Source organism: Haliotis asinina, chromosome 9 (assembly GCF_037392515.1).
Source record: "Haliotis asinina isolate JCU_RB_2024 chromosome 9, JCU_Hal_asi_v2, whole genome shotgun sequence".
In the NCBI taxonomy this organism is placed as follows: Eukaryota; Metazoa; Mollusca; class Gastropoda; order Lepetellida; family Haliotidae; genus Haliotis; species Haliotis asinina.
This window is the reverse complement of record NC_090288.1, coordinates 64,440,379-64,457,073: the sequence shown is the minus strand read 5'-3', so window position 1 is coordinate 64,457,073 and position 16,695 is coordinate 64,440,379. Positions and strand designations below refer to the sequence as shown.

At 41.3% G+C, this 16,695-nt stretch overlaps 1 protein-coding gene across 1 annotated transcript; it reads left to right on the top strand.

Moving 5' to 3' along the window:
• Window positions 1-3,469: 3,469 nt before the first annotated feature.
• LOC137296722 (apolipoprotein L4-like) lies at window positions 3,470-14,294 on the top strand. Its single transcript, XM_067828552.1, has 6 exons — window positions 3,470-3,638; window positions 8,243-9,108; window positions 10,121-10,180; window positions 10,981-11,172; window positions 11,969-12,028; window positions 12,287-14,294. Exons 2-6 carry the CDS (start codon window positions 8,310-8,312, stop codon window positions 12,352-12,354), a joined length of 1,179 nt encoding a protein of 392 aa, XP_067684653.1. The 5' UTR covers window positions 3,470-3,638; window positions 8,243-8,309; the 3' UTR covers window positions 12,355-14,294.
• The last annotated feature ends 2,401 nt before the right edge of the window (window positions 14,295-16,695 follow it).

Sequence of the window (16,695 nt, the reverse complement as noted above, 5' to 3'; positions counted from 1 at the left end):
CTCAGCCACCGCGACTTCCACAAAAATGAAAGTCGGACAACTGGTAGTCTAGACTGCGTACCTTGTGTACCCCTCTGATGAGTGTAAATTGGCACGGCTCCCACGGCCGAAAGCTATGATTACACGATGCCATTTAGAAAGTGGTCAAATGCAACATATGTCATATTTGGGATTTCACTTTCTTAGTAAAGTACAAAGTCTAGTACTTTTTTCGGTTGAGTCCCATCCGGGATTCGAACCCGCACCCTCAGAGTCAGGCACCTAATCGCCAGCACACAAAGTCAGCCGCCTAGCCCGCTCAGCCACCGCGACTTCCACAAAAATGAAAGTCGGACAACTGGTAGTCTAGACTGCGTACCTTGTGTACCCCTCTGATGAGTGTAAATTGGCACGGCTCCCACGGCCGAAAGCTATGATTACACGATGCCATTTAGAAAGTGGTCAAATGCAACATATGTCATATTTGGGATTTCACTTTCTTAGTAAAGTACAAATTCTAGTACTTTTTTCGGTTGAGTCCCATCCGGGATTCGAACCCGCTCCCTCAGAGTCAGGCACCTAATCGTCAGCACACAAAGTCAGCCGCCTAGCCCGCTCAGCCACCGCGACTTCCACAAAAATGAAAGTCGGACAACTGGTAGTCTAGACTGCGTACCTTGTGTACCCCTCTGATGAGTGTAAATTGGCACGGCTCCCACGGCCGAAAGCTATGATTACACGATGCCATTTAGAAAGTGGTCAAATGCAACATATGTCATATTTGGGATTTCACTTTCTTAGTAAAGTACAAAGTCTAGTACTTTTTTCGGTTGAGTCCCATCCGGGATTCGAACCCGCACCCTCAGAGTCAGGCACCTAATCGCCAGCACACAAAGTCAGCCGCCTAGCCCGCTCAGCCACCGCGACTTCCACAAAAATGAAAGTCGGACAACTGGTAGTCTAGACTGCGTACCTTGTGTACCCCTCTGATGAGTGTAAATTGGCACGGCTCCCACGGCCGAAAGCTATGATTACACGATGCCATTTAGAAAGTGGTCAAATGCAACATATGTCATATTTGGGATTTCACTTTCTTAGTAAAGTACAAATTCTAGTACTTTTTTCGGTTGAGTCCCATCCGGGATTCGAACCCGCACCCTCAGAGTCAGGCACCTAATCGCCAGCACACAAAGTCAGCCGCCTAGCCCGCTCAGCCACCGCGACTTCCACAAAAATGAAAGTCGGACAACTGGTAGTCTAGACTGCGTACCTTGTGTACCCCTCTGATGAGTGTAAATTGGCACGGCTCCCACGGCCGAAAGCTATGATTACACGATGCCATTTAGAAAGTGGTCAAATGCAACATATGTCATATTTGGGATTTCACTTTCTTAGTAAAGTACAAATTCTAGTACTTTTTTCGGTTGAGTCCCATCCGGGATTCGAACCCGCTCCCTCAGAGTCAGGCACCTAATCGTCAGCACACAAAGTCAGCCGCCTAGCCCGCTCAGCCACCGCGACTTCCACAAAAATGAAAGTCGGACAACTGGTAGTCTAGACTGCGTACCTTGTGTACCCCTCTGATGAGTGTAAATTGGCACGGCTCCCACGGCCGAAAGCTATGATTACACGATGCCATTTAGAAAGTGGTCAAATGCAACATATGTCATATTTGGGATTTCACTTTCTTAGTAAAGTACAAAGTCTAGTACTTTTTTCGGTTGAGTCCCATCCGGGATTCGAACCCGCACCCTCAGAGTCAGGCACCTAATCGCCAGCACACAAAGTCAGCCGCCTAGCCCGCTCAGCCACCGCGACTTCCACAAAAATGAAAGTCGGACAACTGGTAGTCTAGACTGCGTACCTTGTGTACCCCTCTGATGAGTGTAAATTGGCACGGCTCCCACGGCCGAAAGCTATGATTACACGATGCCATTTAGAAAGTGGTCAAATGCAACATATGTCATATTTGGGATTTCACTTTCTTAGTAAAGTACAAATTCTAGTACTTTTTTCGGTTGAGTCCCATCCGGGATTCGGATGCCAATTTACACTCATCAGAGGGGTACACAAGGTACGCAGTCTAGACTACCAGTTGTCCGACTTTCATTTTTGTGGAAGTCGCGGTGGCTGAGCGGGCTAGGCGGCTGACTTTGTGTGCTGGCGATTCGGTGCCTGACTCTGAGGGTGCGGGTTCGAATCCCGGATGGGACTCAACCGAAAAAAGTACTAGAATTTGTACTTTACTAAGAAAGTGAAATCCCAAATATGACATATGTTGCATTTGACCACTTTCTAAATGGCATCGTGTAATCATAGCTTTCGGCCGTGGGAGCCGTGCCAATTTACACTCATCAGAGGGGTACACAAGGTACGCAGTCTAGACTACCAGTTGTCCGACTTTCATTTTTGTGGAAGTCGCGGTGGCTGAGCGGGCTAGGCGGCTGACTTTGTGTGCTGGCGATTAGGTGCCTGACTCTGAGGGTGCGGGTTCGAATCCCGGATGGGAAAAAGTACTAGAACTTGTACTTTACTAAGAAAGTGAAATCCCAAATATGACATATGTTGCATTTGACCACTTTCTAAATGGCATCGTGTAATCATAGGCTATATATGTGTGTGAATTTCTATGTATATCGTCTCTCACGTAGGAATGCTTCTGAAAATTGATGCGTGTATCCAACTGAAGAGAATAAAAAAAACTATTAAAATATAGAAGAGAGTTGGTTTCAACTTGGGAATGATCTTGTGACACTATTTACGTGAATGAAGCTGAATATAAGAAAGAACGTGAGTGCTTTAAAACACGAAAACGTACAACAGGCGTGAAATCGGAATATTATTTAATTCAGACATGTAGTCTTCATTAACAGTTTTCCTTTGCTTGATTTTTACATGATTTATATTAGTGACAGCAGTTATTTAACTGATACGTGTTTAACTTTTACGTGTGGGGCTCATGAAAGTCTTTAATAACCCGATCGATCCTTATACCAGCTTCTAGATGTTTTTGTTTTAAAATCGAATACTTATACACCGTGGGCATAAACAAAAATCACTAAATTCACGTGTTATGTTGAGTGACACCCATACTGGCTGTACCTGATAATGTTGAAAATGTATGTGCAAAAATGTTAAATACTAGTGTTTTGAATTAGCAGAACGGCAAAAGTGAGTGAGTCGTTATTTCACGTCACCTGGGCAATATTTCCGCCATATGGTGACAAGAGAATGGCAATCGTAACACATATGCACCTTACACATGATGGTTGCATTGTGTGTATTTGTGAAGGTCTGTAAACAGCGAAACAGGCCATGCATTTTTGTGTTAAGAGACGACTAACGGGATCAGTGATCAGACTCGCTGACTATCCTGACACATGAAATCGTTTCCCCATTGTGTAGATGACGTTTCTATTTTCCGGTTCAGATTATCTACAGATCGCCGCCATAAAGCTGGAATGTCGCCGAGTGCGAGGTTAAACAACACACAAACAGCCTGACAACCTGAAGACCTGACAACCTCCGTACCTCAACGTGACGCGTGGCCTATACATAGTATGTACAGCTAACCCGGAAGTAGTCGACTGCTTGTTAATAATCGCTAGAGAAGAAGCCATAAGATGCACAGAAAACATCGTGCTTCCGGGTGTAAAACAGTGAGTTACCATACGTCCATATTGCTTGAAATCGATGTCATACGTGTTGTAGATCTAAATCATGGATGTCGCATGAACATATATGTCCACACTAAAACCTATCTCGGAATTCTACTTGTCCCCTTATGTGCAACCTAGTACCGCCGTGCACCGACTATATACAGGTCCAAATTACTGAGGACAAACGAACCTTGACCATTTCTTCTCCTGCTTGCATGTGTGTTTCAATATATGGCGTTAATAGTTATTTCGTTCACTGAAAGCACTATTAAATGTGTTTGTAACACCGACACTGTATAACGAGACGATACAATCACTCTACACATATGTGACTGAATCGATATTTCCACTTCGCCACCTCAGCAGCAGAACTAAACCTGTGTATCACATGTCGGTGAAACAAATCGCTGGCAGAGCCAAGCCTGTACACCATTATGTCGATTGAATAGATCTCTTGTAGTGAACTCTAAGCTCGACAGAGTTATGTTACATTTGTACAGGGAGCCTATATAGAGATATAATAGATTATCCCTGACTTGTAACTGAGTACATTGCAGCCTGTAATGTATGAATGCTATTTCCACGCTTGAGTGATTAATAGACTGGTGTTAGTAATTACCGTCGAGGTGCGTGTTGGTGTAAAGCCGTTTAGTACTGAATATTACAAACGCTATGCTAAATACACAGTTCCTACACCAAGGATCATAACCTGTTCGAATCCGGAGCAAGATACGCAGTGGCAGTACACTGAGTACTCGTACTGCACCATCTCATCCACGAGCCGCACCGCCCTCACCCCTCACCCTCTCAACCCGTCACTCCGTCACTCCCTCACCTCCCCACCTTCATCCGTCATACCTGCTCCAAGCACATAGCCTGCTGGCGTGTATCAAAAAGTTTTCTTTACAGTTAGCAAATATTCCCCCAGCCAAATTACGCTTTTCCATTTCTTTTAGTTTCTACTTTTCCTAGCCAGTCGGGCTTTGTTACTAGCCCCACAAAATAATTCAACAGCCAGTCGGGCTTTGTTACTAGCAACACAAAACAATTCAACAGCCAGTCGGGCTTTGTTACTAGCCCCACAAAATAATTCAACAGCCCGAAATATGAATGTAGAAACTAAGCAAAAACTGTTTTAAAAATAGTTGAGAATACGATAATGTCTACATGACGCTGTCTTTATCATTAAACCGCTAATATGATGAACATTTTGGTCAGGTCATAATCTCGCATGACATTTAAAAGTGTATTATAATTTATCAAGCCGAAGTGAGTGACATATTTACAAAGTGGCCCCATGAGAATTCACAAGAGAGTGACTGTGGACGTTTACTGGCCCGACTGTACTTTCACTAGTCACAGGCTAGCGGGGCCGCTACATCATCGACGCCATATTGTCAGGGCGGTAAACTTAATGGAAGAGAGACAAGGGCTTGAATGGTCAGAAGGTGTAAGTATTCTGTCAGTGTCACATTATTGTGCACATATCACACACTGTATGTTCAAGCCTAAAGGCGTCTAGACAGAGGGTTGCGTTATGAGTGTACCCGTTGCGCCTAGAGAAAAGGAACTGTCAAGTTTCAGCAAACTGCAAGGATGTATGTTAAAATCTGTTGTAGGCAAAATATGTTGCTGCTTAAAGAACAACAAAACTCAATTTTTGGTACTCTTTTTATCACTGCATAAGAAAGACTTCTGGGTAGTCGTAAACGGACCACCATTTAAAAAATAAGAATTAAAATTGTGGTTAATTAATACCAAGCGCTCAAAAGTTGCTAAAAGGCCGTCTGCTTCTCTCTCGCCCGCAAACGAAACCGCAGACAAGTTACGTAATTCTGTCGCCAGAGCCCTACAGTGACGTCATAGAAGGAACGGTTTCCAGTTAAATGTATAAACAATGTGTAGGAAGCTCGTCAGTTTGCTGATTTCTCGACGTCACCAAAGACATACCGAATTGTTGTGTTGCCGTCAATTGTTCCTTGGTGTCGGGTGATGGTGTCACTATGCACAGATTTCCACCGGACCCCGTAGTTTGTGCTTAAATTGGTTGTTAGTGTGTGCGAAGTGAGCGTTGTGGAAGCGTGCGGTATACTAAATCGGATGGTTCGCCCCAATACCACGCTTCCAGGATAGAAAATGGAGCTAAGTTTCATCGAGTTTATAAAATCCAGACTGCTTACTACACATTGCTGACCAAAAGGATTTTGCATGGATATAACGCTTTCTTCCTCAGAAACGAGGCTGTGGTCGAAGTGACAGTATTATCGTAAGGAATATTATATTGACCCCTCATATTGACCGATTCCAAGGGTGAAATTGTTATGTTATAAGCAATGTCATGTAAAATCCTAATGTCCATCAATAAAATACATATTTTACTACCATTGAAAAGTAATTTTGCTTTTGTAAGTCGGTGAACAGAAACTTAAATAGCATTCATCCTCAGGCAGGGCGCAGGTATTTTTGAATTATTTAGATTATGATTTGTTCTCATCAAGTTAGAAAATCAAAACTACTTTTTACTGGTAGTTAAATATGCATTTGAAGCATGGCCAAAAGGATTTTGCAACTTTTAACATAAGGACTTCTTCCAAGGAAGCAAGGTGGGGGTCGAAGTGACATTTAAATTGCAAGCAATGTTATATTGACCTCCACCTCACTTCCAAGAGAGAAATTGTTATGTTATGAGCAATGTCATGTAAAATCCTATTGTCCATCAATGAAATACATATTTTACTACCAGTAGAAAGTAATTTTGCTTTTGTAAGTCGGTGAAAAGAAACTTAAATAGCATTCATCCCAAGACAGGGCGCCACCATTTTTGAAAATCGTGACGTCAAATCCATTTGAATTAATGAGATTATGGTTTGTTTTCATCAAGTTATAAAATCAAAAATGCATAAATATGTATTTGAATCATTACCAAATGAGTTTGCATGACACAACCTGTAACATAACCTAAGGGAAGTCGGGGTCGAAGTGAAAATACAGCGCGATAAATTTCTTCACTTGCTAAATTTATTTGGTTTTAATGTTCACTCACCAGTATGTAGGCACTTGTCAATATACGTTTTTATACTTGGTCTCATAATCCTAATTACTTTATAATCATACTTGTATGTATTTTGAAACTTAATAGAAAGAAACTATCTGCGAATGTATAACAGGAATGTAATATGTAGACATTTCACAGTTTGCCTATATATATAGAATCATAATTCGCACGCACGCCCTAGTATATGTCGTCTGCATCATTACACTTCACGACGAAAACAATGACTCTGTTGAAAGCTATGACAACTTATTTAAAACAAAAATGCAAATATTAAAATTAAAGTTAAAGGAGCAATGTCAGGCTATTACCTTGTTCGAGGAATGTATCCATCAAAATCCACAAAAACAAGTGATATATAATTCATCTGCAGATTTCCCAAGTGATGTGTCTTTTAACAGTCTAAAATTCGAAAAGTGATGTATCGTTTCAGGTTTTTCACATTGCTGTATAGTCTCATTTGTTACCCAAGATAGCATACCAGATAACTAATTGCATAATATGCGTCATTCTTTTTAAAAAGTTATTTAGTTAACCAATAATGAGCAATCAGTCAGTGTATTGGCGGTTAATCCTTTGAAAGAAGGGTGTGTTTGTACATAGACACAGACACGACAGAGTGTATTCAGTATGGATTAGAAAAAAAATATTTACCTACATAAACACTACCTTTAGACAAATCCCCCATTTAAAGCCGCATTAAACTAATTGATCAATCAGCGTGTTATCGGTTAATCCTTTGATGGATCCAGACACAAGAAATGCCAAATTGGGGCCTTTGCCGGGTAATCTAAGTGGCGTTACCACTAATTATACCTGTTATAAATTCATTAACTGAGCATCAAGTGAATGATGACAAATAACGTGTAGGTTTATACCACTTAACACGGATTACAACCTAGCGACACCAAGTGATTTTGACAGAATCGTCTATGAAAACAAGGGTTGTAACTCGAAAACTAGGCAAAGCAGGAGACAAAACTAAATGATAGTAGATTGTGAGAACATATAGCTTTCATTTTTCTCAACAGTTTTCGCGATTTCAGGTTTGTACAAACCTGTAAACGAAATAGTTTAACCCCTGAAATGTAGATGAATACTGCACAGACCCTCTTTTCTATACCTACTATTACGTCACGCTCTGATTGGTTGAAATTTCGTTTGCGGCTGAGAATTGTGCACTGTTGACAAAAAGGTCGATTTAAGTTAATTAACGGTCGAAATGAGTAGTTTTAATGGCGGGGTTTTATTTATAGCGATGTCAGCAAGTGATTTTGTATTTGTACCCTACTAGAGTATATGTGATCTTTAAGCTGTTCCGACTGAAGGTGAGACTTTGTTATAACGAAATGTGTACGTCTGCAATTATCATCAAATATGAACTTGGCGGTGAAGATTAGACACATTACGTACAGCTTACCTTGATGGTGACCTGAAGTGGCATACAGGACAGCTCCACTTACAGGAAACTGTGTGTCACCAATGTGTTTTAGTCACATGTGACAGGTGATAAACTTACAAATATTTATGACGTGACATTTTTATGTTTCAGCAAAACATGTGATGAAAGAACGGCAACCTTACCGTTATAATAATAAAGAATAAGGAACCCTACCGTTATGTTGTATTCTAAACAGGATAAGGATAAACTGCTGTCAGACATTTTGAATCGTCTTGTTGACAAGGAAGAAAAAGAAAGGTCCGAGGTAGTGAGGACTCTGAACGCCCTTGCCGATGATTTGGACAAACATACTCGGAACACCAAGATTGCGGATCTGACTTTTGCGTCAACAGGAATAGTCGCAAGTGGACTTACCATAGCAGGGGTTGCTACTGCCCCCTTCACCTTCGGAACCTCCTTAGGACTGACAATAGGTGGCCTGGCCTTGGGGGTGTCCAGCGGGGTCGGAACCATTGGCAACACAATCGTTGGTAAACTGATTAAAAGCAAGACTTTCACACAAGCTCAGGAAGCAAAGGACAAGTACTTTGAAACATCAAAACAACTTATAAAGTTTGCCAAAGTCCTCAATGAAAGTGGTAATAATGAACTCCTGTTTGTGGACTTGAGAGGCGAGGCTTTTGGCCTCTCTCAGTCTACGATCTATGAGAATGTGTCTTTAGGTTTACGAACAACAGCTGGCCCAGTGGGTCAGGGATTGAGAGTTGCTGCAGTTGCCTCCGCTATAGCGACAAGAGAGGCGATAGAAGCCACAAGTAGGACACTGGCAGGGGTTCTGAAGACTGGTCTTATGGCTGCCAAGGTCGCTGGAGCAGTGATATCAACGTTGAGTGTTCCCTTGGATATTTACACTATAATTGTCAACAGTAAAGATATCCACCACAAGACCCCAGCCGAAGGGGCCCAAGAGATTCGAATGGCAATGCATAATATTGAACAGTTAAGAGTAATCAGCGGCAAGTATGATAAACTTATTCCCTATCCAGTGAATGAGTATGGTTTTACTATACTTGCAGCAATAATCCACCAACATTACAGCTCAGAGGCACCAGAACTGGGCTTCACAGTACTCATATGAGGAATCGAACCGCGGTTTTCAGCGTGATAAGAGAACGTTTACCACTAACCACAATCACCACCTCTTCCTATCTATAGTGTCCCGTCTGATAGGTACTGAAGCAAGGAGTGTAGGTTGTGTGTGTGTGTGTGTGTCACGTTCTAGAGACAATAGGAATATCGAACATAATCTTACCTCACAGGTAAATGTCGTTTTCTTATTGGCTAGACGCTCTTCTATTATTTTCAATGTACCAATGGGAACGCATTTGGTACTTCATGGTAGTACTTCTTTATCTCGAATAACATTAAATCACGCATGGTACACGGAATTTACCGATGTTAAGAGAATGCAAAGCGTTTGAAGGGAGATAACTCAGTAAGTCAGTTTTTCTTGTGTTGTTTGAAAAATCTAGCGATGGCTACGAGAAGATTTGCCTCACGTTCCAATAGATAAATTTTGACAAAAACCTTCAAATGTAGATCATGTGAATATTAAGAAGTGGAATTACACCGCGGCGACTTTACTAAGGCATAACTTGCCGCGGGGAAACAGCAAAATTCAAAATTCGAATCGTTTGATTCACGCAGGTTGACTGAAGTGTACGATGCCATAACCATACTTCAAACAGTTCAAAATTAACATTGAGGTTTTCGGCAAGATAAATACGTTGTTCACTGGTCCCTCGGCGCCCAACGGTTGATGTACCCTCGATGTCTGTTCGGTTTCAGGGAACAACAGTCATCGAGGGTACATCAACCCATGGACCCAGATCGACCAGTGAAAAATATTATAGTATTCATTTTGTGAAGTAGTCGGGGTCGAGTTTGGGCGCTTTGATTATTTTCATGATTAGAGAAAGGATTAACATGTACATTATATTTATAACTCCCATGCTCCTTCTTGTCAAGGTGATCCAAGAAGACTGCAGATTAGTTCTGACAGGAAGAACATAGAATACTCCAATGCTGGTAAGTAGAGCAGTGTAACTAGTGATACGCTATTTTGCAGAACGTGTGCCACCATTTGGCCTATTGTTGCCGACCTGTTGTCACGTCTGCCCGGATCACCGGATCAGATACCATGCTACGACCCTCTCAAACCTTCTCTCTCTCTCTCTCTCTCTCTCCCTCCTCTCTCTTTCTCTCTCTCTCCCTCCTCTCTCTCTCCCTCCTCTCTCTTTCTCTCTCTCTCCCTCCTCTCTCTCTCTCCCTCCTCTCTCTTTCTCTCTCTCTCCCTCTCTCCCTCCTCTCTTTCTCTCTCTCACTCTCTCTCTCTCCCTCTCTCTCCCTCTCCCTCCTCTCTCTCTCTCTCCCTCTCTCTCTCCCTCTCTCCCTCCTCTCTCTTTCTCTCTCTCCCTCTCTCTCAATCTCTCCCTCCTCTCTTTCTCTCTCTCTCTCCCTCTCTCTCTCCCTCCTCTCTCTCTCTCCCTCTCTCCCCCCTCTCTCTCTCCCTCTCTCTCTCTCTCTCCCTCTCTCCCTCCTCTCTCTCTCTCTCTCTCTCTCTCTCTCTGTATGTATATCCTTGTAATTTCCTATGTTTTGAGGAGATGAGAGACCCATTTTCTTGATGTTTCGGCGTGGTGTGGTGGTTTGGTAATATGAAGACTTCACATTATTGCCGAATTGCTGGCAAGCTAAAAATCAAAAAGATCAACGCTTGTAATTCCTATGAGTAAACTGTTTCACAAGTTGTACACAGTTTTGGGTCTTGGTGGTATACAAGCACAATACAATTTGTATTGTTCGTTGAACGTTATATTTGTCTTCAGACATACAGTCAATGGTGACAGGAAACGAAGATTTGAAGCAACTGTTATTCTGCACAAACTGCTTAAACAGAGAGGCCGACATCATCTGTTTACCTTGTGGTCACGTGACCTGCTGTTCCCGCTGTATTCGACACTTCAGCCATTGTGGCACGTGTAAGGAACGTGTTGCTGACGTGACGGGCAGTGTGTCAGGTATTATAAGAACATATATTAACCGAGTATTATTCGTTAACTGGGCTATTTCTGCACATGTCGAGTAAAACTGACGATTCACTGCTGAATAATGTGAGATTTGCTTTCTTTTTCTTAGTTCCCTCTTTGTGTATTCATAGGTCAATTATAAATGCAGATTTTAACTGGGAACGGGGCGGTGAGATAGGTGAATGGTTAAAGCATCCACTTGCCACACTGAACCCCAAGGTTCGATTCCTCACATGGGTAGAATGTGTGAAGTGCATTTCTGGTGTCCCCCGACGTAATATTTCTGTAATGTTGCAAATATATATTCGCTCGCACTCTCTGTGCTGTTAAATATGAAAACATAATCAATTTTTCTCTGAGAATTGATCAAAATGGGATTTGGGGCCACATTAATGTCTCAAAGAACCTTACTGTCGTTTGTGATGGCGCTGTCATGATATTGACTTCAGACTGATATCCGATATAAATTTCTGGAGTTTGATATCCCGCAGCAGTGGAACTGGCGAGTGACGTCAGGCAACAAGCATTTACTCTTTAGACAACTGTGCAAGTTGTGGGTGTTAAAGTCAGGATGTGCGAACATGTGGTGTCTCCACTGTTTGCGGTTCTGTGATCCATCCAAACATACTTGACTCCCATAGATATTGGAGACGGAGTATTCTCTGGCGCTTAGAACTGACAAAGGTTCGAGGACCAGGAGGACCAAACTTGTGATTTCAGTGATAATATATCTAGATGTGTAACTCATAAGCGATCTGATGTTAGAGGCCTCTTATTCTATTCACAGACTGCGTCATGAAGTCACTCTGTGTGATGTTTGAGAAACGAATCACGACGCCGTGTCAAGGTCAGTACAAGATCGTTCGACTACCCACAGGTACCGCGTCACAGTTATCTCCTTAGCGTTGCTGAAGGATGTCATAATTTATCTTTTGGACAAATTTTACATTAATTCAAATGGGATTGGATACTAAATCGTCGGAAAGGGCACAACGGACTGACTTTGTTGCTCATACGTACTCCATTAACGAACCGTTGTTCTTGAAATCAGTCGGTAATTTATCATTCAATTTAGTGTGTCATACTGTGCGTTTTGTGATTACAGAATTAGACACGGAGTGGGTTATGCTGGGCGAGGTTGACTGTCCACAAGAAACTGACGTTACAGAATGAAGAGACGAAGAGGTCCATAAGATCTTCTGGCTATTCCGTATAAGACGCATGTTCGTCATTGGATCCTGCCTTCCACTGTTATCTGTCCGATAACAGTCATCCAGTCTACAGCCAGATCTATCCAGTGAAGATGCGGAGCAGGATAAACTGCATCAACTCAGAAATGTGTTTAAATATGTTGGAGACTTATCTGTGTTGTTAGTCAGTTTTCTGATGATTCATAAATCTAGCGACAGCTTATTGAAACTGACCGCTCCAAAAGTACTTAAAGATCACATCTATTCTAGAGTGATACAACCACATAAATCATTTATTGTCATCGTTATAAATGAAACCACGTCTTTAAAACTGGTCATTTCCACACTTAATTACCTTCAACCGACGTTTCTGACAAGCGTGCACAATTTTCTCCAGCGAACGAAATTTCAACCAATCAGAGGGAGCATCTCAGCGACGAAGAGTGAAATATACTATGTGGGTTGCTGTAGTATTCATCTACATTTCCGGGGGTAGATCATTTTGTTTACAAGTTTGTCTAAACTTGCAATTGTCACAATTGTTTTGAAAACTGAAAACTCTATGTTTTCACAGTCTTGTCACCTGCTTTGCATATTTTGCGATATACAACTTATTTTCATAGACTATTCTGTCAAAATCGCTTGTTGTCATAATACTTATAAATCGTTCTTGCAGTTCTGCTACAGGCTGTGTAATACAATATCTTTTGGTCATGACTCAAAAACATATTTACCTGCGAGTAGGAAGTAGTTTTGATCTTTTACCTTGATGAAAACAAAACTGTAATCTAACTGATACTCAAACTGACTTTAGGCAGTGACGCCACGATATTTATAAATGATGGCGCACTGTCACGAACATCCGCCTGTCTGAGAATAAATGCTGTTTAGTATTGTTTTCACCGACTTACATGTCGAAACTACTTTCTGTTGGATTGTGCATGACATTACATATGACATAACAATTTCACTCTTGGAAGCAAGGTGGGTGACAGTATGAGTACTACTTACTATATTATTGGCACTTCTACCACGACCTCGCTTCCGAGGAAGAAATAGTTATGTTACAAAATGTACCATCCCAAATCCTGTCGGTCATCAATAATTTACTAGCTACAACTAGTATGTAGTTTTGATTTTATTTTAACCCGGTGAAAACAAATCTAAATTCTATATTCTATCTTGGAAGCGAGGTAGGTGTCCAGCCACCTGATTTAATTCGTAAAGGCTTCCACAACGCTCTTTTCGCACTCACAACCAACATATGTAGCACAAACTGAGGGGTCCGGTGGAAATTTGTGCATGGTGGCACATCATCGGACACCTGTGAGCATTTCACGGCAACACAACGATTCGGCATGTCTTTGTTGTCGGGAAATCAGCAAACTGACGGGCTTGTTGTTACACATCTATGCAACTGAAAATCCTTCCTCACATGACGTCACCGCAGGGCTCTGGTGACGTAACCTGTCTCTGGAGAGAGAGAGAAGCAGACGACGTTTTGGCAGCGTTTAATCGCTCGATATTGATTAACCACGCGTTTTTAAAGAATGAGTTTGGTGTTCCTCATAAGACTAACGACACCTCTTTGATAGGTCATGGTTAAAAGAGTACAAAACTGTCAGTTTATTCGGCCTTTAAGCTAATAATGAAATAGGTAGAATTTCATTGTCATCTTGCTATCAACAAGAATGTAATACAACTTCACCTGTTACGACTAACTTTCATTTTATCATATATTTTGTACACTGAATCAGTTGAGGTGATGCTGCGTAATGCGCGATTTATTTCCTTCGTACATAAATTTCCAAATATGCATTTTACCAATCTATATAATTATTATATTGTGTACATATATGTCACATGAACAGGAAGAAGTCTGATATTCGAAATAAATAAAGTAAATAAACAGAAAAAAACAAAGCGTATTGTTATTTTCAAAATGAAACACATACGTAGAGCTTGTGCGATGTTTGCACCTTGGGCAAGTTATGTTTATTATCAGCTCAGGGTTCATGTCCTTGATCTCGTAGCCAAGACCGCGAATTGGACGAGGAAGCGCTGTCGAGTCAAGGCCGTTTGGAAAGGTAATTGTGTCTACTCCCCAACACTGCACCAAGCCTGAAGCACTGAGAACAATGCGGAGACGAGCTAGTGGCCTAGCACAGGCCCTCTTGTCAATGCAAGGATTAAAGATTATTTTTTAAAATACAAACATTTTGAGATGACCCCCGACTTGAGAAGCTTCACACTACAACATACCTAGACTTTGTACTGTGAAGCGTTTCAAGTCGGGTGTCATCTCAAAATCGTTATATTTTAAAGAAAAATCTTGAAACATCGCAGTGAAAAGAGGGCTTGTGTAGTCTAGCGGATAAGTGCATATTCACACTGAAAATTCTGTGTATAAACATTTGTTGTGTTGTTTTATTTTCGTCATACATTTAAAAATTCGTACATGTATAATGAAACTAATGAATCTGTGCATTTGCGACTTCAAGTGGTGGACAAGCGAAGGAAATACAGTCTTCTCCGGTTCAGTGGTATTTGTCAATTCCTTCAACAAAATATGACACAAGACAGAAATGTAAATAATAGTGATTATGTTTAAAAAAGGAAGGAAAATATGCAAAACAACAAAGAACAAAAACTGAACAAATGTAGCTCTCTGTCACTCACGTAGAAAAATACATTCCCTACACTAATTCCTAAATTCTACACATCCTACTTAATTCCTGAAGCTAATTTCTCCACCAACCCACATTACCTACATGCTAATTATCACGTGCATGTGTATATATAATATACAGTGCTGATAGTGAAAAAACAAATATACAAAATTATCAGCGTGGAATCACGGATCAAAAGTGCAATAATTTGTTCTTGGGTTTACTTCCCTCGAAACGAAGCAGTCGTGATACCGACTCCGGTCAGAGCGGGTGGGTGTGCACTCAAGTGTAACGAAGCCTTTTCATTGGTTGGTTTATTTGCCGATACGCAGAAGGCTCACTGTGTGTTTATAGAGAAAATCTATTTGATTGGTAATTCAAAAGTATAGTGAGTGATGAGAAAGTAAGAATTTTATGGAAACACTCCCTGCTCAAGGGTAACAAGTATAATTCAAAGAGGGAATTATCCAGCGTGGGCTATAAATACGTTTATGTTTAACTTATTAAGCAGTTTTAACCTGCTAGTAATTGGTAATCCTCAAGCTACTGTCCAAAGTCTCCTTCACGACGTTCTAAGATGATGGTAAGTCACTAAGATAACTTTAGAGTGGGAGTTTGACCTTAGTAAAGACTGTTTCGTAAAAGGAATTCTTACTTTCCAACCTCAATTTACATCCTTTTGGTCATGACGCAAAAACATATTTACCTGCGAGTAGGAAGTAGTTTTGATCTTTTACCTTGATGAAAACAAACTGTAATCTAACTGATACTCAAACTGACTTTAGGCAGTGACACCACGATATTAATAAATGATGGCGCCCTGTCACGAACATCCGCCTGTCTGAGAATAAATGCTGTTTAGTATTGTTTTCACCGTGTTACATGTCGAAACTACTTTCTGTTGGATTGTGCATGACATTACATATGACATAACAATTTCACTCTTGGAAGCAAGGTGGGTGACAATATGAGTACTACTTACTATATTATTGGCACTTCGACCACGACCTCGCTTCCGAGGAAGAAATAGTTATGTTACAAAATGTACCATCCCAAATCCTGTCGGTCATCAATCATTTACTAGCTACAACTAGTATGTAGTTTTGATTTTATTTTAACCCGGTGAAAACAAATCTAAATTCTATATTCTATCTCGGAAGCGAGGTAGGTGTCCAGCCACCTGATTTAATTCGTAAAGGCTTCCACAACGCTCGTTTTGCACTCACAACCAACATATTTAGCACAAACTGAGGGGTCCCGTGGAAATTTGTGCATGGTGGCACATCACCGGACACCTGTGAGCATTTGATGGCAACACAACGATTCGGCATGTCTTTGTTGTCGGGAAATCAGCAAACTGACGGGCTTGTTACACATCTATGCAACTGAAAATCCTTCCTCACATGACGTCACCGCAGGGCTCTGGTGACGTAACCTGTCTCTGGAGAGAGAGAGAAGCAGACGACGTTTTGGCAGCGTTTAATCGCTCGATATTGATTAACCACGCGTTTTTAAAGAATGAGTTTGGTGTTCCGCATAAGACTAACGACGCCTCTTTCATAGGTCATGGTTAAAAGAGTACAAAACTGTCAGTTTATTCGGCCTTTAAGCTAATAATGAAATAGGTAGAATTTCATTGTCATCTTGCTATCAAC

What these genes read in the sequence shown, in the direction of transcription:
- LOC137296722 (XM_067828552.1), top strand. Translation starts at nt 8,310, where the DNA reads ATGTTGTATTCTAAACAGGATAAGGATAAACTGCTGTCAGACATTTTG. An exon ending in ACAGTTAAGAGTAATCAGCG is followed by an intron (nt 9,109 to 10,120) that starts GCAAGTATGATA and finishes CTTCTTGTCAAG; the next exon opens with GTGATCCAAGAAGACTGCAG. An exon ending in CATAGAATACTCCAATGCTG is followed by an intron (nt 10,181 to 10,980) that starts GTAAGTAGAGCA and finishes ATTTGTCTTCAG; the next exon opens with ACATACAGTCAATGGTGACA.